The 22,033-nt window shown below is 39.6% G+C and overlaps 2 protein-coding genes across 4 annotated transcripts; both read left to right on the top strand.

The window, feature by feature from the left end:
• The first annotated feature begins 291 nt into the window (after window positions 1-291).
• On the top strand, window positions 292-17,658 carry LOC103428656 (uncharacterized). 2 transcript variants are annotated; one of them, XM_029102018.2, is made up of 18 exons: window positions 292-474; window positions 605-665; window positions 2,653-2,689; window positions 3,173-3,303; window positions 3,660-3,752; window positions 9,596-9,698; window positions 9,786-9,919; window positions 13,140-13,279; window positions 13,753-13,803; window positions 13,884-13,966; window positions 14,059-14,113; window positions 14,211-14,322; window positions 14,672-15,302; window positions 15,381-15,594; window positions 15,713-15,783; window positions 16,323-16,491; window positions 16,587-16,716; window positions 16,845-17,658. In XM_029102018.2, exons 1-18 carry the CDS (start codon window positions 361-363, stop codon window positions 17,537-17,539), a joined length of 3,024 nt encoding a protein of 1,007 aa, XP_028957851.1. In that variant the 5' UTR covers window positions 292-360; the 3' UTR covers window positions 17,540-17,658. The 2 variants fall into 2 exon arrangements, with proteins under 2 accessions (XP_028957851.1, XP_070678349.1); XM_070822248.1 differs by lacking the exon at window positions 3,660-3,752 and having other exon boundaries at window positions 306-474.
• LOC103428630 (chromatin remodeling protein SHL-like) lies at window positions 17,138-21,581 on the top strand. Of its 2 annotated transcripts, none has more exons than XR_528473.4 (5): window positions 17,138-17,996; window positions 18,104-18,449; window positions 19,490-19,558; window positions 20,585-20,686; window positions 21,293-21,581. XR_528473.4 is itself a non-coding variant. In XM_008366749.4 (5 exons), exons 1-5 carry the CDS (start codon window positions 17,924-17,926, stop codon window positions 21,317-21,319), a joined length of 651 nt encoding a protein of 216 aa, XP_008364971.1. In that variant the 5' UTR covers window positions 17,231-17,923; the 3' UTR covers window positions 21,320-21,581. The 2 variants fall into 2 exon arrangements, 1 of the variants encoding a protein (XP_008364971.1); XM_008366749.4 differs by having other exon boundaries at window positions 17,231-17,996; window positions 20,551-20,686.
• Window positions 21,582-22,033: the final 452 nt, after the last annotated feature.

Here is a 22,033-nt window from a genome sequence, read left to right as displayed (position 1 = left end):
TACAAAACAAAAGAATATGGAATACTGGTTTTTGTTATGAAAAACAAGTGGAGTAATTGTGTTAATTCAACATGTATAACACCACCCGTTTTAAAAAGGACCATGTGGCACCTTTCTTGGAAGCAAGAACTCTTATGTTCCTGCCAACCACAATCTGACATGTATGCATAAATAACTCCCTTGTTTTAGGCCCACTTCAATATCTTCCCAGTCCAACACCATATTTGTAATGGGCCAGGCCCAAAATCAACCCTCAACCCTCATAAACCCTCCTCTGTTTCCCTCCTGAGGTTTAAGGTCAGTGATCCATATAGCTGCTTCCTCCATTCGTGCACTCTCTCCAACCAAAACAAAACAGAGATGGGGAAGAAGAAAAGCAAAGATGGCGATGGCGGCCGACCGAGAACCGAAAGCGAGCACTCCCCCTCCACTATCTTCGTCTCCAACCTCCCCTTTTCTTTCACCAAATCTCAGGTGCTCTCTCTTTTCCCCCCACACCCCTATTTTGCGTCTTTATTTCTTCCCTTACTGAAATTGTAATATTCTGTGCTGTTTTCGTAATGCAAAGTCCGTTTAATTTGTTTGTTTTTCTTTTGAATTTCAGCTGGAAGAGACGTTCAGCGACATTGGACCGATTAGGAGGTGCTTTTTGGTTATGAAGAAGGGTAATCCCAAAATGTTGCAAAAATTGGAACTTTACTATTTGATTTGTAGTTCTAACAACTTGTGTTTTTCGGAGAACCTTTACTTGTTTCCTGTGGTCTTGTTAATATTTAATTTTTCTAAGGAGGGGGTAATATTTAATTTTTCTAAGGAGGGGGCCAGAGGCCTATAAGAAACCAAATTAACTAACAGCATATGTACGGGGTGGTTCCAATGTTTTTGGATAAGTTTTCTGCATCCCATGATTAGTTTTGTGTGGCTTTGTTGGGATGGTACTTATCTGCCTGTGTTGTATCAAAGCCACATCGCCTGCAGAATATACTTCAATGCAATCAATAAGGCTCAGAGCTCAAGTTTGATTACTTGGCCAACCCCCAATGTAGTAGCACACCCCAAAATCCGATTAGAATTTGCTGTGTTGGATCATCACAACACCATCTTCAGAAAGCAATCCTCCCTTGCTAAAACAAGGTTTTAGAACTGACAACATGTCCACCCTATATAACCCCATGTAGTATTTGTTAGCACTTAAAAGGAAAAGAAACCCAAAAATAGAAAGGAGATTCTCTAGCTCAGGTTAGGCTTAGGGGTGGTTTGGGAGTGAGGTTCTTAAAAAAAAAGCACCCATGAAAAAAAGCTGTGAGGGTTTTAGGTGTTTGGTAAACTGAAAAAAAAGGGCTTATTTTGGAAGCTGCTATGAGAATAAGCTGAAATCAAAGGAAAAAGCTGAAGCTACTATTTGCAGCTTTGGAAAACTGGCTTTTTTTCAAAGCACACAGAGCTCCAGTGCTCCTTTAATGAAAAGATCCACTATCAACTGCTTTTTTTTCCAAAAGCACTTTTACAAAAAAGTTTACCAAACACTCTGCTGATTTATTTCACAGCCGCTTATTCTCACAGCACAGCTGCTTATTCTTACAGCAGCTTTTTTTCAAAGCACAGCAATACCAAACCAGCCCTTAACCATCTCTCATCGTACTCATTGGAGGCGTCACTCTCATTATATTCATAGTGGTCCCCATCTCCTTGCTAAGTAAGGTGTAAATTGATCCTAGTCTTCTTCAAGTTGGAGACGGAGATTAGAGGGTCTGCCATCTATTAACATCTCTTCACATACACCCTTTGTGTAGGTGTTTTTTGTCCTAGAATTACTATCCTTTCTTGATTGGTCCCTTGATCGTTATGTATCTTACAAAGATTTGCCTACTTAAACCTCAAGTAGAATCTTTTCTTGTATTTGAAATGCTATAGAACTTGCCCGTCCATGGATTCCTTCAGGTCACCTTGATTCTCATTCTTTTAGTGAAAGCTTCAGTAGTTAGGGCCACTAGCTTTCTCAACTCCAATCGCAGCCAGAACTTTTTTCCAGCTTGAGCCTTGAGGTGATATTTGAGTGTTAACTTTATAGGTATGCCCTAGTGCTAGAACTATACTTGCTTTAAGAAGGGCTTTATATTCAAATGCTTTTTAGGAACAGAAGAGACTGAGCTGATCAGTTGTATGGGGAGTTTCCTCCAAATCTGCTTTGACCCCATGCCTTTACTTAAGGATCACCAGTGAGTGGCCAACAGTAATATAGGAACCCTACATGAGCACAAAGAGCAATTCCTTCCCTCATATTGAATTAAACAACAGAACAGTAAATTACCAAGATCAAAAAATTGGAAATCTCTCCCCAAACACCATTATCAGGTGAAGTAAAATCACTCTGGGTATGAGGTACAAGCATGCTTTAAACAAAACAACATGAAACATGTCTGTCTTATAAATTATTTGCTATGCGGGATTGTGGAAATGATTGAACACACCAAGAAGAAGCTTGATCAATAACGTTTTTCAAAATGAGATTCCATGTGTCATATGATTTTCATTTTCTTATCTTGGTTATCAGTTACTTTTTTATTTTTTATTATTTATTTCATGGATTTAACTTGGTTTTTAGCAGTTAAGTCAAAACTTTTCTAATCTTTCTCGTTATATTGTTTACAGGGTCAACTGAGCACCATGGTTTTGGTTTTGTTCAATTGTAAGTCAAGTTCATTGTTTTTCCCTTATTATGTATCATTTTTTTTATTGTTATGTTCCCCAAGTTAGGCTAGTTCTTTTACTTTTTATGGTAAATCATGATGGCCACTAGTATTAGGGTCTAGTAGTATTCCTCTTCACCTATAGATGGGAGGTCTTAGGTTTGACTCCCGTAGATGGTAAGTTCAATACCACATTATTTTTTTCTGTTGTCAAGAATACCGCGTTATTATGACGGGCGCATTTTATGTCCTAGCACAAATCCCCCTAGCCCTTAGTATAAAATGTTGTTGCTTGAAAAAAATAATGAAGAATAAGATAAAAAAATTGTTTTGAAATTTATTGACATGTTTTTGAGGATTGAAGGGTTTCTTCAGGAGTTTTAGCTTAGGAATATGGCAGCAATATGAGCCTATGAAATTGGGTTTGTGGTTACAAACTTTTGAACACTTTTTATTTTTTTGTATTTTGCATCTATTTGTAGTGCTGTAACAGAAGATGCTAATCGTGCTGTTGAGCTGAAGAATGGTTTGTCCATTGGAGGTCGAAAAATAGCAGCTAAACATGCCATGCATCGTGCTCCGCTTGAACAACGAAGGCCAAAGACTAATCAAGGTTAGTATTACTCATCTTACTTTTGATTTGAAATGAAAATACCCTATGGTTTGCTTGGTAATGTTTTTGTTTGTAATTAAAAATACAGAAGGAAAAGGTAGAAGAAAGTGATAAAAAAGATGATAGAGTTGACGAAGAGAGGACTAAAATACATAGACTACTTTAGTAAATAAAAACTGAAAACACTTTTAAATTAATTTACTTATGCATTCTCCTCCCTCTCTTCTTCATCCCTCACGTCATGCCTTCACTTCTCATCTATTTTGCATCTTTCCTCTGTTTCCAGAAGGTTCTTAATAGTCTCAATTACTTCTTCTGCAAATTTGTTTTGTTTTCTTACTACCTTTTGGTTTTAGGAACTGACGTGGAAGAGACTGTGAAGACAGAAAATGACAAAGACGGTGACAATTCCCAAGGGGAAAAGGATGCTTCAAAATTGCAGGAAAGAGGTCAATAATCTTAACATTTGAATCCTGCTATTGTAATCACCACAACAACAACAACAACAACAACAAAGCCTTTTCCCACTAAGTGGGGTCGGCTATATGAATCCTAGAACGCCATTGTGCTCGGTTTTGTGTCATGTCCTCCGTTAGATCCAAGTACTCTAAGTCTTTTCTTAGAGTCTCTTCCAAAGTTTTCCTAGGTCTTCCTCTACCCCTTCGGCCCTGAACCTCTGTCCCGTAGTCACATCTTCGAACCGGAGCGTCATTTGGCCTTCTTTGCACATGTCCAAATCACCGGAGCCGATTTTCTCTCATCTTTCCTACAATTTCGGCTACTCCTACTTTACCTCGGATATCCTCATTCCCAATCTTATCCTTTCTCGTGTGCCCACACATCCCACGAAGCATCCTCATCTCCGCTACACCCATTTTGTGTACGTGTTGATGCTTCACCGCCCAACATTCTGTGCCATACAACATCGCTGGCCTTATTGCCGTCCTATAAAATTTTCCCTTGAGCTTCAGTGGCCTACGACGGTCACACAACACGCCGGATGCATTCTTACACTTCATCCATCCAGCTCGTATTCTATGGTTGAGATCTCCATCTAATTCTCCGTTCTCTTGCAAGATAGATCCTAGGTAGCTAAAACGGTCGCTTTTTGTGATTTTCGCTAGATTGCTCCGGTCATTAGTGTGGATAAATATATAAATGGATAGAGATAGGAAAGCAAACACAAGATGTGCGTGGTTCACCCATATTGGCTACGTCCACGGAATAGAAGAGTTCTCATTAATTGTGAAGGGTTTACACAAGTACATAGGTTCAAGCTCTCCTTTAGTGAGTACAAGTGAATGATTTAGTACAAATGACATTAGGAAATATTGTGGGAGAATGATCTCGTAATCACGAAACTTCTAAGTATCGGAGTGTGGAGTCGTCTTGACTTGCCTTATCTGTCTCATAGGTAGATGTGGCATCTTCTCTGGAAGTACTCTTCCTCCATCCAGGGGTGGTATCTTTAACTGGTGGAGATGCACAAGGTAATGTATCAATTTCACTTGAAGCTTACTTGTAGTTTCAGGCTTGGTCAAGCGCGATACAAACCATGTAGTAGGAGTCCCCCAAGTCGCCGAGCTAGGGGGTCTGCTGAAAGAGGTGACAGACAAGGTAAGCAATCAGAGCTCCGACTGATTGTTCACCTTCTCCCCATCTTGCAGCAGCATGAAGGATAAAGAGAAGAAAAATGAGAAGAGATGATATGAGATACTTTTGCTTTTGAAGAAGTAACTTTCCACAGGCTTATTCTTGAACTGAGCTGGAGGGTTTTCTGGTTTCCTCCAGAGTATAAGGCCGACTGAAGAATTTGAGGGTCAAAACAAGTCCATCAAATCTAGAGTACGTTCCACCCTGCTGATATGGGATACTTTTGCTTTTGACAGAGTAATGGATGTATCGGCACGTGTGCTGTTACGCTTGTCTCCACATGCTTCCTTGTATCCTTCGCACTTGCCCTATCTGTTCCTCAAGCAAATGCGGAATCTTCCCTGGAAACATAAGATGTTGAAGATGAGTACTCGAGAGCAATGCCAGGTAAGTAATCAGGTAAGGGGTTCCAGGCAGTCAGATCCTGGCTGGAAGCTTGATTCCAAGTGCTGACTGATTGCTCTCTTTCTCCTTGTCTTGCAGGTAAAAACAAGGCCAAAGGAAAAGACAGGGAAAAAGCATGATATGAGATACTCTTGCTTTTAACCCTGATGATATGAGATATTCTTGCTCTAGTATAGCTTGTTTGCAGAGGTATTATCGGGGGGAAAGAAAGCTGAATATTTCGAAAGGCTTCGTTGGGAGTGCCCTCTCAGATATGATGAAGGGTTGAGCATTTTTGCAGGTCTGCCTGTCCGTTGGGGATGGGGGTCGACATATATAGGAGTCTCCCTAACAAGTAGTAATGCTATTCCTTTACCCTGCTTGGTCATAGCACGGTAGTGGGAGCTGCCAGTTTCACATGTTTTAACTCTGTCAGAGCACTTTGAAAAAGTGGTCTGTGGTATCTGGCTCTCGAGATTCGGAGAACGATGCCTCTTCGATTTTTGAGAAAGCAATCATGCTGGGGTCTGGCTCTCGAGATTCGGAGAGCAGTGTCTCTTCGATTTTTGAGGAAGTAATCATGTTGGGAGTCTGGCTCTCGAGATTCGGAGGGCAGTGCCTCTTCGATTTTGGAGCAAGCAATCTTGTTGGGAGTGTTGTCTCGAATGTGAGTAAAGGTTGGGCATGTTTGCTAGTCTACCTTGCCACGAAGCACAAAGGTTGACACACAGGGACTTTCCAATTATCCAGCAATGGTACTGTTCCTTTACCCTCTCTTCGATTTTGAGAAAGTAGTCATGTTGGGAGTCTGGCTCTCGAGATTCGGAGGACGGTGCCTCTTCGATTTTGGAGCAAGCAATCTTGTTGGGAGTGTTTTCTCGAATGTGAGTAAAGGTTGGGCATGTTTGCTAGTCTACCTTGCCACGAAGCACAGAGGTTGACACACAGGGACTTTCCAATTATCCAGCAGTGGTACTGTTCCTTTACCCTTGTGGGTAATAATATGGTAGCTAGACCTTCAAAATTTATGTGTCTAAACTTTGTTGGTGCTGTTTCTTTCCTATTCTTTCACCTTTCTTGGTCAGAGCAATGTAGTGGGAGCTGCAAGCTTCACGTGCTCAACTTTGGCAGAGAACTTTGGCAAAGTTATCTGTGGTACCCATGAGCTATTGTTGCGTGTGGGAAGTGGGTGATTGAACAGTAAGATTCATGTGCTTTCTACTTCACCAGAAGTCTTCGACAGAATGCCCATAATTTCTGCAAAGCTGAGTGTTCGTGTGACAGGTGCTGACAAGGCTAGAAAAGTAGGTGCCTCTTCGATTTCTGAGATCGGCCCTCGTGGTCTCTGAGCAGCCCAGCTTTTGAGAAAGCGAGCGCCTCTTCGATTGATTCGGAGAACGATGCCTCATCGATTTTTGAGAAAGCAATCATGCTGGGGGTCTGGCTCTCGAAGATTCGGGGAGCAGTGTCTCTTCGATTTTTGAGAAAGTAATCATGTTGGGAGTCTGGCTCTCGAGATTCGGAGGGCGGTGCCTCTTCGATTTTGGAGCAAGCAATCTTGTTGGGAGTGTTTTCTCGAATGTGAGTAAAGGTTGGGCATGTTTGCTAGTCTACCTTGCCACGAAGCACAGAGGTTGACACACAGGGACTTTCCAATTATCCAGCAATGGTACTGTTCCTTTACCCTCTCTTCGATTTTTAAGAAAGTAGTCATGTTGGGAGTCTGGCTCTCGAGATTCAGAGGACGGTGCCTCTTCGATTTTGGAGCAAGCAATCTTATTGGGAGTGTTTTCTCGAATATGAGTAAAGGTTGGGCATGTTTGCTAGTCTACCTTGCCACGAAGCACAGAGGTTGACACACAGGGACTTTCCAATTATCCAGCAGTGGTACTGTTCCTTTACCCTTGTGGGTAATAATATGGTAGCTAGACCTTCAAAATTTATGGGTCTAAACTTTGTTAGTGTTGTTTCTTTGCTATTCTTTTACCCTTCTTGGTCAGAGCGATGTAGTGGGAGCTGCAAGCTTCACGTGCTCAACTTTGGCAAAGAACTTTGGCAAAGTTTTCTGTGGTACCCATGAGCTATTGTTGCGTGTGGGAAGTGGGTGATTGAACAGTAAGATTCATGTGTTTTCTACTTCCCCAGAAGTCTTTGACAGAATGCCCATAATTTCCGCAAAGCTGAGTGTGCGTGTGACAGGTGCTGACAAGGCTGGAAAAGTAGGTGCCTCTTCGATTTCTGCGATCGGCCCTCGTGGTCTCTGGGGAGCCCAGCTTTTGAGAAAGCGAGCGCCTCTTCGATTTCTGAGATCAGCCTTTGTGGTCTTTGAGCAGCCCAACTTTTGAGAAAGCAAACGCCTCTTCGATTTCTGAGATCAACCCTCGTGATCTCTAAGCAGCCCAGCTTTTGAGAAAGCAAACGCCTCTTCGATTTCTGAGCAGGCGCCTCTTCGATTTCTGAAGCTCCGTCGAGTGCAGATTTTTATAAGGGCTGGCATTAAGTTCCAAAGCACACTTGAATCTCCACCAGTAGAAGCTTCATTCTTGCACTTCTAAGATCTTGATTTGTCCGACCTCTTCTCTCTTCAACACCTTTGAAAATGTCTGGCCCCTCCGACCGTCGTTTTGACTTGAACCTTGTTGAAGAGGCAGCCCCGCCTTCTCCAGACAACATATGGCGCCCATCCTTCGTCTCCCCTACTGGTCCTCTTACCGTTGGGGATTCCGTGATGAAGAATGATATGACCGCTGCGGTGGTGGCCAGGAACCTTCTCACTCCCAAAGATAACAGACTACTTTCCAAACGGTCTGATGAGTTAGCTGTTAAGGATTCGCTGGCTCTCAGTGTTCAGTGTGCAGGTTCTGTGTCTAATATGGCCCAACGCCTATTTGCTCGAACCCGCCAAGTTGAATCATTGGCGGCTGAAGTGATGAGTCTCAAACAGGAGATCAGAGGGCTCAAGCATGAGAATAAACAGTTGCACCGGCTCGCACATGACTATGCTACAAACATGAAGAGGAAGCTTGACCAGATGAAGGAAACTGATGGTCAGGTTTTACTTGATCATCAGAGATTTGTGGGTTTGTTCCAAAGGCATTTATTGCCTTCGTCTTCTGGGGCTATACCGCGTAATGAAGCTCCAAATGATCAACCTCTGATGCCTCCTCCTTCTAGGGTTCTGTCCAGTACTGAGGCTCCAAATGATCCCCCTCCGGTGCCTTCTCTTTCTGGGGCTCTACCGACTGCTGAGACTTCTCCTAAGCAACCTTTGTGAAGGCTCCCTCTTGTGTGTTTATTTTGACTCATGTATATGTACATATTTGTAGCTTATCGGGGATATCAATAAATAAGCTTTCCTTCATTTCAACGTATTGTGTTAAATACACCAAAGCCTTCTTCGCTAAGTTCTTTGAATTTTCTTTTGTTGAAGCTTGTATGTTGAAGCTTTCTGAGTGGAGCATGTAGGTTGGGGTAGTGTTCCCTTAATTTTCCGAGTGAGGAAAACTTCTCGGTTGGAGACTTGGAAAATCCAAGTCACTGAGTGGGATCGGCTATATGAATCTTAGAACGCCATTGTGCTCGATCCTGTGTCATGTCCTTCGTTAGATCCAAGTACTCCAAGTCTTTTCTTAGAGTCTCTTCCAAAGTTTTCCTAGGTCTTCCTCTACCCCTTCGGCCCTGAACCTCTGTCCCATAGTCGCATCTTCTAATCGGAGCGTCAGTAGGCCTTCTTTGCACATGTCCAAACCACCGTAACCGATTTTCTCTCATCTTTCCTTCAATTTCGGCTACTCCTACTTTACCCCGGATATCCTCATTCCTAATCTTATCCTTTCTCGTGTGCCCACACATCCAACGAAGCATCCTCATCTCCGCTACACCCATTTTGTGTACGTGTTGATGTTTCACCGCCCAACATTCTGTGCCATACAGCATCGCCGGCCTTATTGCCGTCCTATAAAATTTTCCCTTGAGCTTTAGTGGCATACGGCGGTCACATAACACGCCGGATGCACTCTTCCACTTCATCCATCCAGCTTGTATTCTATGGTTGAGATCTCCATCTAATTCTCCGTTCTTTTGCAAGATAGATCCTAGGTAACGAAAACGGTCGCTCTTTGGTATTTCTTGATCTCCGATCCTCACCCCTAACTCGTTTTGGCCTCCATTTGCACTGAACTTGCTATTGTAATCACCAAAAAAGAATAAAAATTAGCTATTGTAAATTTCATTCATTTTGCTTAGCTATTTGCAGTTGTTACTTTGGAAAAAAATACAAAGAAACCTGTGAAGACTAGAAAAGCAGCAGCACTAAGTAATGTTCAAGTGGCAAAAGTGGGTGGTTCAGAAAAGCAGAGGTAGGTAATTTTGAGATAGAAAGTTGATTAATAGCATCCGTTTCCAGAAATGTGGCCTGATGTACTTAATCACTTGTTGTTACGTAGGGTTGCCAGAACTGTTATATTCGGTGGTCTTCTTAATGCTGGTATGGCAGAAGATGTTCATCGCAAAGCTAGGGAGATTGGGGACGTATGTTCCATCACTTATCCTCTTCCCAAAGAAGAGCTTGAACAACATGGTAATGGAATTTTTCTTTCGTTTTTGTTTCTTCCCCGGCAACTACCACCTGCATGTTTCTTTTACTTTTCAAAGTAAATGGGGTTAGTTGGTTTGATATTTTGAGTTGAAACTTGAAATTTCTTTTCCTTTGTTAGTTTTTTCTTTAGCCATTGTCGCTGGAAATTGTTGTTATGGAGAATAATACTAGCCATTCCCGTAATTTTTTACCTCATATATTGTGCTGTTCCCAGTTTATTGGCATTGCAGTCATGTAAACAATTGCTTGTAGTTGTACAACAGCACGTACATCACACACAAACCTGTAAGACAAGATTCTTTTTACTGGCACTCTTTTAATTCATTGGAATGCATGAAGCATGGACACGCACATGGAAAATATTAATATGTATGCTGTACAATTACTGATACATGTATGTAATTTGTGTGACATACTCAATGTAATTCTTCATAACCAGATGGATAAAAACTAGGATTTCCCAGTTAACGTAGAACACAAGAAATATAGAAAAACTCTTGCAGACTAAAGAATAAAATGTCCGTTAGTGTGCTGATGTGGCATTTGCATGGTGCCCACAAAACAACTTAAGACAGATTAAACCAAAATATTTTTTTTTTTAATTTTTATAAAAAGAAAATAAAATGTTGTGCTTCTGAGAGTAAGAACCTGATGGACATCCGTCCCTCATTCATCACAATGCCATGGTCTATTGATTTGTCCTTTTGTTGATAAAAGACTGCATATGTTTTGGATCTTTTGGATCTTTTGTAAATTAACACCAGGTCATACTAGCAATCTAGCAATCTATAGTTTTCTGGTAATTAATTTGGTGTAGGGGTGGGTTTGGTTTCAATCGGTTTGGTTTTTTGCCAAAACCAAAACCAAACCGAAAAGTTCGGTTTGGTTCAGTTCAATTTTTTTTTTTGGTTTTTGTTCGGTTTGGTTTAATTTCGGTTCCATTTTTTTGGGTCCGGTTTCGGTTCGGTTTTGTTTTTTTTGTTTTTAAACAATAGACACTGGACACACCGATCCATTAAATCTTATGTCCATAGGTTCATGTAAAAAACCTGCATATATAGGTCTAAAAATTTTCTTTCACAGCAATCACATTGTCCCTTTGTTTTACAACAATAATGAGCAATCTTAGAAGCATTTCCCTGAATTATCCAATTTCAGACCGACAATTCTTGTCCTCTTCGATTTCTTGGACCTGAATGATAACATTTGGGGGCCAAAATAATCAGCACCACTTCATTGTAAGAACCTTGTTTGCTTTCAATTCTGGTTAAGGCATCTTCCACTTTGTGTGCGTGTTGTTTTATTTTCTTTCCTTTGCTTTCGATTCTGGTGGCATCTTCCACTTTGTGGTTATGCCATCCCGTGGCTCATTGCCTGAAAGAGAACATAGGACAGACTGCAAGTCTGACCTCCAATTGAGTTCAAACTTTGAGTTCACGTTGGCTTGAAGATGATATATATTAAATAATTAATAATATATATATATATATCGGTTCAATTCGGTTTTAAGACCACCAAAACCGAAAACCGAACCAACCAATTTTCGGTTCAGTTTGGTTTTCTTAGTTTGGTTCGGTTTTTTTCGGCTTAGGTTCGGTAATTCGGTTCAGTTTTTATTCGATTTTTTAAACCCACCCCTAGTTTGGTGTCCATGATTTTGCATTTGCTGGAGAAACGGTTGTCCATATGTGATATGTATATGTATACACATAAATCATATAGCTTTGTTTGGTTTTTTCTGTATTAAAGAAAAAAAAAAGAAAGGAAGCCACCTCACTCTCTCTATCTCTCTGCAAGCCACCTACCACACCATTCCTAACCCAGATTTCGCTTCATACCCTTGCCCAACCAATGTACCCCATGTATTGAGAAAGCCTTCATTATTAGATTATTAGAGTCGGCCAGATTGACCCGACCCTCTCTCTCGCTCTCCCTCCCTGTCCCTCTCCGGCTTTTCTGACGTCGCCCCCTTCCTCAGCCACCCAGATTTCCCTGTTCCCCAACCCATCCATTTCTCTTCATTTAAATCTTTTTTGGTTTTCAAAATTTTAAGGTATTTTTTCAATTCTATACTATTTTTAAAAATTGATTCTTGCTATATTTAATAAATGTGGCATCACATGATTGGTTGTGTGGTCTCACACAAAATGCCACATCAGCACACTAACGAACTTTTTAGCGGAAGTAGAAGGCAGGGACAATTTTGATGACCAAGGCAATTGATAAAGGACCAAACAGAGGAAGGACCATTTATCAAACTCATCAGTTCTCTTGATAAAGAAATTTTAATGACCAGATTGACGAAGGACCAAATTGAGGCGGCTACTCTCATGCCTCTGAGGCTGGGCATGAGAGTTGCCGCCTCATTTTGCTGGAGTGGCGGTGGTGTTGCCGGAGCGCGTTTGGGCGGCTGAGGCACGCCTCAGGGCATGCGGGGCGTTCACCTGGGCCTTTTTTTCTTCAAAATCTAGGTTTTCTAAAATGTTTTTCTGCCGTTCTAGATTCAACGAAGAACAAGGAGAGACTTTCTCTCTCCAAATCCCATAAATTTCCATAATAATTGCTCCATTCAGCCTTTATTTCATTTTAAGTTCCCTATAATTGCTCCACTCAACCCTTTATTTTCCTTTAAATTCCCATAATAGTTGCTCCACTCAGCCTTTATTTCATTTTAAATACCCTATAACTACTCCACTAAGCCTTTATTTCCTTTTGAATTACTTATAATTGCAACATTCAACCTTTATTTCGCTTGAAATTTCCTGTAAGTGCAACCATTCATCCTTATTTTCCTTGAAGTTCTCTATAATTGCTTACAGTAAAATAAATAACTGCAACATCTTAAGACTATATGATATAGTTTCCAAGTACAACTAGACTTAGTAATAAAGAAGATGATAATATCTTTGATTTAGTTATGATTATATTTGTTTTTACAAAGTATTATATGTTATAAATATACTTATATGTTAAGTAGAATTTACATTTCGGAAGACTTGATTTAAATTTACATAATCAATACTCACATGACAGTTGCAACAAATTACCATAGGGAAACACTTGATACTTTTAGTTTGGCCATTGTAGTTGATTACATGCTTTCCTAATTGAAATTTGAAGCTTAAATGTTATTAGACGGACAAAAGTTATTGTGTGCACTCATAAAGTAATTTTGTCTTCACTTTATGTGGTCTCCTTTCAGGTCTTGTGCAAGATGGATGCAAAATGGATGCTTCATCTGTACTTTATAACAGTGTCAGATCAGCTCATGCTTCTGTTTCTATGTTACATCAAAAAGAAATAAAAGGCGGTATTGTTTGGGCACGTCAGCTGGGTGGGGAGGTAAATTATACGTGTACAACTTACTGCAAGTTCAAGCTGAATTGCTCTAGCTTATACATTCCTTTTGTGAATATGAACCAATTCATGGAGTTCCATTGCTTCATTTTTTTCAATGCAATTTTGGCTTTGGATTGTTCCCAGTTCTTTTGAGCTTGGCTATGGTTCAGTGGATAACAAAAAAGATGATGCAAGGATGTAATATGTTTTATCACTGTCTGTTAGGGAACTGCAGGGATCAGAAATAACAAGAAGTATACATTATGGTAATGTTGATAGGCTCTTTGCATGCCATGCAAGGCCAAACCAGCATTTTGATTTATAAGAGATAAAGTCTGGATTATTTTTTTTGTTATTCAAATTAGTCATTTACTTAGCATTATGGGTTGTTATTGGTGTTATATTTGTTATTCATGTTATTGGTGCTGGTGCTATTATATTGCTTCTAAACAGCTTGATTCTTATTGTTTGTTCAGGGTTCCAAGACTCAGAAGTGGAAGCTCATTGTTAGAAATCTTCCTTTCAAGGTTTTTTGCTCACTGTATTTTCATATGACATTTTGTTCGTAGGAAGAACTTAAACTGATAGTTTTCTTACACAAATGCAGGCCAAAGAGAATGAAATAAATAACATGTTTTCACCGGCTGGGTTTGTCTGGGATGTTTTTATTCCACATAATCCTGAGACAGGGTATATTATCATTGTGTCAAGTATTGTTTCTCTCTCACTGAAATATCATGTTATCTATTTCTTCATCCCTGTTTTATTTTCCTTGTTTGCAGGTTATCTAAAGGTTTTGCATTTGTCAAATTCACACGCAAACAGGATGCGGAAAATGTACATTGTGATTTATGCTTAAATTTTGGAGTACTTATTAACCTGTGTGTTCTTGTGCTGAGTTACGTGAGCTGACATGTTTCCTTTGCTTTCTCAGGCAATAAAAAAGCTAAATGGACAAATGCTTCATAAAAGATCCATAGCTGTTGACTGGGCTGTTTCAAAGAAGATATATGATAGTGGCATTAATGCCCTTGCTTCAGAGGATGGTACTTGTTATATTACTGTAACTCCTTTCACATTTAGCACATTTTTGTCTTTCTGTTTTATGTGGAACCTTGGATTAATAATCAATTGCATCTGAGTAATCAACTGATGTTTTGTGCTTTGTTCTTTGTGAAAGAGAATGATGATGATAAGATGATTCACAAAGTGCCTGATTAAAAAAATGCATTTAATTGTTCATAATTTCTAAAAGATGCCTTTACACTCCCCATTTTGAGTTACTTTGTGATATTCGAAATTGATTTTATCTTGAACGATTTTATCAATAAATGTTTACCTCATTTTTAGTACTTGTTTCTTCATTTTTATGATGCAAAAGCTCTGATTTTACAGGACAAGAGGATGAAAGAGATGGGGAAAGTGATAGTAGCAGTGATGATTTTGAGGATGATGCTGGGGATGTCTGTATAAAGTCCCAGCACAATGATGGAACAGACAATGCTCTAAATGACTCTAACACCATAGAGAAAACAGACATCCCTACTGAAATTAATTTTGAAGAGGAAGCAGACATTGCAAGGAAAGTTCTAAAAAACTTCATCACACCCTCTGGTATAGCAACTCCGGATGATGATTCCACACTGCCGAAAAGGAACAAGGAGACATCTATTGATATATCCGTTGACGAGCCTGAGAAATTATCTTCTGAGATTACAAAAGCATCAGAGGTTGATAAGCCTGGAAAGAAAAGCAAGACCATGGCATCAAATCTTATTGATGAATCTTTTGATGAGCCTAATTACTCATCTCTTGAGACTGCAAAAGCATCAGACGTTACTGAGCCTGGAAAGTTAAGTAAAAGCGTGGCATCAAATCTTGAACAGGCAGACGAAGGAGAAGATTTGCATAGAACAATTTTCATAAGCAATCTTCCTTTTGAGATCACTAATGAAGATGTCAAACAAAGGTTTTCCACCTTTGGGAAAGTTGACTCTTTTGTCCCAGTCCTTCATCCAGTCACCAAGTATGTTTTATTTGTAGTTTGATATGATTACTGCATTCTTTTATGTTCGAAACTACGTCTGATATCATGTTGTGGCAGGCGACCCAAAGGATCTGGCTTTCTCAGGTTTAAAACAAAAGATGGAGCTAGTTCTGCCGTTTCAGCTGGGAATGCGGAATCTGGCTCGGGAATTACTCTGAAAGGTAGACAATTAACAGTGTTGCAGGCTTTGGATAAAAAATCGGCTCATGATAAGGAATTAAATGTGGCCAAGAAAGAGGACCTAGACCACCGCAATCTCTATCTAGCAAAGGTTATTTCTTCAACAAGCCTCCTCCCCCTTCTTTATTTTGATTTTACAGTTTTTTGTGTGTGGTGGTTATTTTAATCGTCTTGAATGGCTGGCATTTTCTTTCCTCAAATATTAACAGGAAGGTCTTATTCTTGAGGGAACTCCAGCTGCAAAAGGGGTTTCAGCTAGTGATATGTTGAAACGCCAAATGTAAGTTTTGCTTATATCTTTGTCCATGGAATGCTTGGAGCACGGTTCAATTGGGTCTCACCTGATTTTCTCCAGACATACAATCTTTTGTAAAATCATTTTCCAGCATGTATTTACATTTTAGTTACTATATATATATATATATATATAACTCCGCCTGTGTAAGTTTATCTTACATTGCCGGTCCCAAGCTCGGATAAAGGAGGAGGGGGAGGGCGTCAGGTAGTCGACAGCCGGCACTCCTAGGTTACGTCGAATCCTTATAAAAATATATATATATATATATATATTATTTTCTTATAAACATTTGGATGGGATTTCTCCTGTTTTATAGTTCTCAGCCCGTAATCGTATTAACTATATTACATGAATTATAAACCTCGTAAAACCTCTACAAGCTTTAAAAAATCTGGTAATTTGTCAAGAAGAAATACCAGACTCCATAGTTTATAACAGCAAATGCTGATTATCCTGCTACTACTTCATGGTGTTTCACATTCCTTTGCGACAGGTTCTAATGATTTTCTGAAACCATGCAGGGCAGAAAGAAGCAAGATGTCGAAACTTCAATCCCCAAATTTCCATGTTTCCAAGACGAGAATAGTTATAAAAAATTTGCTGAAGTCCATGAATGAAAAGGAACTAAAAAGACTTTGTATTGATGCAGTCACCTCACGAGCTACAAAACAAAAACCTGTTATTCGACAGGTTAATTAGTAGTTAACTTTTGTCTTTGTTATGGTTTTTTCGTTTATTATATTTTAAGAACTTTCCCCTATTATTTTTTGGCATTGAGCATGCAGATAAAGTTCTTGGAGGATGTGAAGAAAGGAAAGCTTAACACAAAGAATCACTCTCGTGGAGCTGCTTTCGTTGAGTTTACAGAGCATCAGCATGCGCTTGTGGCCCTCAGAGTTCTGAACAACAATCCCGGTAAGTTATTTCTTCAACGAAATTGATAATCCATGTTGACATAGGACACTGATAACAGTAATTTTTGGAAATATATATCGAATGCATTGAATCCGTTGTGTTGTAATTTAATGTGACGCAACTTGTAGAAACTTTTGGTCCCGAGCATCGCCCAATTGTGGAGTTCGCACTGGATAATGTCCAGAAGTTGAAACTACGAAATGCTAAGATTCAAGGGCAGCAGAATGCAGCTCGTCGTAATCCAGGTGTACAGCAAAAGGATGGCTCAAATAGACCAGATGCCGATCCAAGCCAGAAGTTCAACAAACGGAAACAAAGTGGTGACAAGCAAAATCTGGATGAATCAGTACCAAATAAAGAAGATGAAGTGGAAAACGGGGTTGGTGATGGAACTGCCACTGACCGAGAGAGAGCTTCTAAGAGGCATAAGAAGGGTCCATTCGGAAAGGAAAAGAAGATCTCATCAACAAAAGTACCAGGAGGCGCAACAGACAATCATCAAGATGGCGTGAAGCCTGGTCGTGGGGGATCATTCGAACGTGAATCCATGGCCAATGGTGCACAAACATCAAAATCTATGGGAAAGGCAAATGTAGGAGCTCAAAAGAGGAAGCTGCAAGCGCAGAAAGAGGTGGAGGGGGGAGAGACTGAAACGAGGAGAAAAAGGCCAAAGAAAAATAAAGACCCATTAGGGCGGGACGTTGTGGATAAACTGGACATGCTGATCGAACAATATAGATCCAAGTACTCACAACGTAGCTCCGCCCAAACCGATGGCGAAAAGCAAGGTTCCAAGAAGCTTAGAAAATGGTTCCAATCATAACTTTTCGTTTGATCTTGTGAAATTCCATGGTGATAAATCTCTCAAGAGAGAAACTGTAAAAGCAGCGGCTATATATTTTGCGATTGTTTAAATTGGTATTGAATTCGTCATCCACGAAATTTGTCTCTCACTTGCAAATGAAGAGACCGAGTGGCAAAATCTAATAGTTAAAAATTTCACTTCACGCTAAAAAAGTCAAGGAACAAACGCTAGTCAAAAGGTAGAAGAAAAAGTCGTCCATAATAAAGGAGCTATTGTCCTCTGTAGATGCGTCCATCCTATGATTCTACAATCCAACCCCTCAACCAAGTATCCCACTTTTCTTCTTCCAAATTCCGAATTCTGCGTCTCTGGTTTGGGCGATGAGCTTGTAGAATCTCCGCCATGGCCAAACCCAAAGCTCCGAGGCGAACGATCGACTCCTACACCGTCAAACCCATCAACAAAACCGTCAGAGGTACAACACTACCACTACTCTCTACTCACAATTCAACTCCCCAATTCCAAATATTCTAAATTCCCTTCGAATTCTCTGTAAATTTGATTTCTCTCTTTGTGGAGCAGCCGGGGACTGCGTCCTGATGCGCCCGTCGGAGCCGGGGAAGCCGTCCTACGTGGCCAAGATCGAGCGGATCGAGGCCGACAGCCGCGGCTCCAACGTCAAGGTCCACGTCCAGTGGTACTATCGGCCCGAGGAGTCGCTCGGTGGCCGGAGGCAGTTTCACGGCTCCAAAGAGGTCTTCCTCTCCGATCACCACGATGTTCAGAGCGCCGACACCATCGAGGCCAAGTGTACGGTCCACACCTTCAAGAGCTACACCAAGCTCGACGCTGTTGGAAACGACGATTTCTTCTGTCGTTTTGATTATAATTCCTCCACTGGGGCTTTCAATCCCGACCGCGTTGCCGTGTATGTTTGTCTTCTTTTGCTTCAAATTGGTTGAATTGGGATGGAGATTGAGTTGTCCAATCTTTAACTTTTCTTGTTATTTGGTGTTTAGTATTGATTTCGTGCTTCAATTGAGATGATTTGGTTGGTTTCTATTGTTTTTGGAGTGCTTTGAATATAAAAGCAATGAACTTTTGCTCACTCTTCATTGTTATTTCCATCATACATTGTAGTAGGTGGAAACTTTGAGAGAATGCGTAAAACTAAGGGCCCGTTTGATAACCATTTTAACTAAAAACTGTAACTTGTTTGATTGTGGAAACTTAAAACTGAAAACTGCTCGATCAAGGGCCATAGAAATGCGCTCTTAAATTGCATTAATCAGGCTGTGAAGTGAAGTTCACAGGGGCTATGAGACCCGATTAAGTGTAGGAATCAGTGTTGGAAGCCCTAGTAGTAAGCATAAACTTTAAAGTATCCCCAAGCTCGTTCATAAGCTCAAGATAGCCAAGATGGGATGGTATGGTAGTCGAAATTTTGAATACTCAAAAAAGTAGCTTTCAGTTTTCATATTTTTTTTTAGAACTGAAACAGTTACCATACAAGTTTTCTGTAGGAAAAACAAAAAGTGAAAAGTGAAAACGAAATGGTTATCAAACGGCCTCTAAAACTAAAAGCTCAAAACTTTTCTTCATTGATTTTAGTTTTATGCATCTTCATTTTGTCCTTCACCTTTAATTCTCAGTTTCCTATCCTTCTGGTAATCAAAGGAGCTTGACGATCAGATTTCATTTGCACTCTTTATCTTATATAGGTATTATATGGGATATTTGAGTTGATGAAATCATAAACGAAACATATTTGAGCCTTGAGCTAAGTTTCCATTATTTTATTAGCTGTATAGGTTTCCCACAATTTTTGTTTTTTGCTCATGGCCGTTAAGTTGTCAGCCTCTCTATTTGATCTTTTGTGAACAAGCTCCAGTATTTGCAACATTGGGTATTGGAATGACAGACTGATATTGAAATGCCTCTTTTTGGGTTTCTGATGTTATGTGGCAGGTATTGCAAGTGTGAGATGCCTTACAACCCTGATGACCTCATGGTTCAATGTGAAGGTTGTAGTGATTGGTAAGTTAAATGTTTAAGTTATTCAACTGTTTGTGACCTACCCATACTTTTGCCTCACGGAGGGTGGATTAGATTCTTGTCATAAAGTTGAAAAGTTGGTCCTTCTGAATATTTCTTGTATCTCTAGGTAGATTATTATTTATCATGTTTTAATTTACACATGTATTCAGTTGTTAACCAGGTGCACACTGACACTTGACTGTTCCCTTTTACTAGATCTTTAAGATTATGACAGACCATTCTGGAGTGAAAAGATTTTGAATATCTTCACCTGGTTGCTTTTATTATTTTACAACATTGTTTTTCTGGGGTGTAAGTAGCTGATAAATGCTGGGAAGTTTGTGAAATTGAAGGGGATGGATGATTATAAATCTAATCTTAAGGTAACTTTTATTCATACCTCGAGGGGAAATTAGGGGAAGTAGTTGTTAGTTCATGGAAATAGTGTTCGTACGCTACTCCAGGTTAGCATTCAATTTCAAACATACATGGTCAAGGTGCCATACTGTCATGCAAATAATTACAAGGAACTGTTTGAATGTGAATCAGCTAGGCATTTTGTCTATTTTGAACCTGATGAAGTCTCAAAGTGTTGCTGCTTCTAAAGAAGTTTACCATTTAGAGGAACATTTTTTAAATTGAATGTATCGCTTTTTCCTATTTTCTGTATGCATATATCTCTGATGTATGTCCCAAATTCCCAAATACTTAATGGAATGAGCATAAAGCATATTGACAAGTGTATATCCTTATTCCTTATGCTGGTCTGCCTTGAGTATACAGTATGTTGCTGAGCTGCTTTCAGCAGCATTTTAGGTTGACACTTGAGGGGCTGTTGCTTGAGAAAAGTGTATACAAGGCTTCGAAACATGGATGCCTATGTCTTTTTTTAATTGATATGTTTTTTTTGTCTATTTTCACATGTACTTCCTTCCTCTTGTCAATCCTTTTATAATGCGAATGCAATATTCAATTTACTGCACTTGATCCAGGTTTCATCCTGCTTGTATAAACATGAATATACAGGAAGCCAAAAGACTAGATCACTTCTTCTGTGAAGGCTGCTCTTCCGAGAGTCAAAAGAAATTGCAGAATTCCCATACTGCTTCCAGACACCCGGATACAAAGGTACATTTCTTTCGTAAGTGTTGGATAAATTTGAAGTTAGGTTTACCATTATTATTCTTGGTTGCTTGTGGACTCAATTTGAATTGCATGTCCTCTGGAAATTGACAGGTTATTGAATGTGTTTCAAATTTCTTTATCTACCAATTTTAATGATTAATTTGTCTTCTTGTTTTTTTTTCGCTTCTCATTCCATCTATTATTAAATGACCCAAATACACATAGGGGCTTGTGATGCTTTTAGACCAGATTTTTAAGTTGAATAGAAAGAATGGAAAAGGGTGTTAAAAGAAACTATACATTGAACAGGAAGAAACTTATCACAAATTTCCAGGACTATTGGTTGGAGGCATATCAGGCTTAATGAATATCATACAGGAGGTTACGAGGCAATGGCATAATAAAGCAAATATTCTTATATGCTCATTAAGTTGTGCGACTTTATATGAATTTTAAAGCATATAATTTGTTATGATTTGGAAATGTAGGTAACTTAATGGGTTTGATTTGAAACTTGATTTTGTCAAAGGAAAAAAAACCAGGGCAGTGTTTATCATTGATAGTTGTTGGTCACAAAGTATTTTGAACTTCCTTCATGTTGTCTTTCAGGTGGATACAAAGCGGCGTCGGAGGTGATATTGCATCACAAGTTGTGATACGAAAACTAGCTTGAAAACCTTTTTATGCAATTAAGTAGATCCTCTATCTATTGAAGGTCGAGGATGTGTTTGTATGTATGTAGTTATGTAATGTAGAATTGTGAATATTCTGAACGTATTTTCCGCTTACCACTGTAGCAATGTACATATAATCATGTCTTACAGAGTTTGTTCATCCTTCAAGATAAGAAAGATTTGAGAAATGATTCAAAAGCTTCGGAGGAGCTCATTTCCGATGATATTGTTTCCCTTCAAACTTTTCAAGCAAACCCAAATCCATTAAGCCTAAGGGCCAACTTAGCTAATAACTTAGATACTAAAGTACAATCATCAGCCATGGATGACCCACATCCTAACATCCAACCAACATGAAAGATAATCCTCACAAATAAAACTAGACTTTGTCAATCGGATTACTACTGTAAAGGTACCACAAGGAAAATACCACATCACTCTTATCATGATCTTGCAATCACCGGCAAAGAAGCATTATTATAAGTTACCTACAAGTCTATGGAAAAGGATCCTCGCCAGATCCTTTTGCTGGAGATCCTAAGGATCCAGTGATTCTGACCGTTAATCGTACATCATGCGATCAGTTTTCGTTAGGTATTATTTATATTTAATTTTAAATTTTAAATTTTGAAATGATTTCTAACTGCACGATGTACGATGAACGGTCACGATCATA

This window comes from Malus domestica, chromosome 05 (genome assembly GCF_042453785.1).
Source record: "Malus domestica chromosome 05, GDT2T_hap1".
NCBI lineage: Eukaryota > Viridiplantae > Streptophyta > Magnoliopsida > Rosales > Rosaceae > Malus > Malus domestica.
This window is presented reverse-complemented; position numbering and strand designations above follow the sequence as displayed.

What these genes read in the sequence shown, in the direction of transcription:
- LOC103428656 (XM_029102018.2), top strand. Translation starts at nt 361, where the DNA reads ATGGGGAAGAAGAAAAGCAAAGATGGCGATGGCGGCCGACCGAGAACC. An exon ending in CTTTTTGGTTATGAAGAAGG is followed by an intron (nt 666 to 2,652) that starts GTAATCCCAAAA and finishes TATTGTTTACAG; the next exon opens with GGTCAACTGAGCACCATGGT. An exon ending in GATATGTTGAAACGCCAAAT is followed by an intron (nt 15,784 to 16,322) that starts GTAAGTTTTGCT and finishes GAAACCATGCAG; the next exon opens with GGCAGAAAGAAGCAAGATGT.
- LOC103428630 (XM_008366749.4), top strand. Translation starts at nt 17,924, where the DNA reads ATGGCCAAACCCAAAGCTCCGAGGCGAACGATCGACTCCTACACCGTC. An exon ending in CATCAACAAAACCGTCAGAG is followed by an intron (nt 17,997 to 18,103) that starts GTACAACACTAC and finishes TTTGTGGAGCAG; the next exon opens with CCGGGGACTGCGTCCTGATG. An exon ending in CCAGACACCCGGATACAAAG is followed by an intron (nt 20,687 to 21,292) that starts GTACATTTCTTT and finishes GTTGTCTTTCAG; the next exon opens with GTGGATACAAAGCGGCGTCG.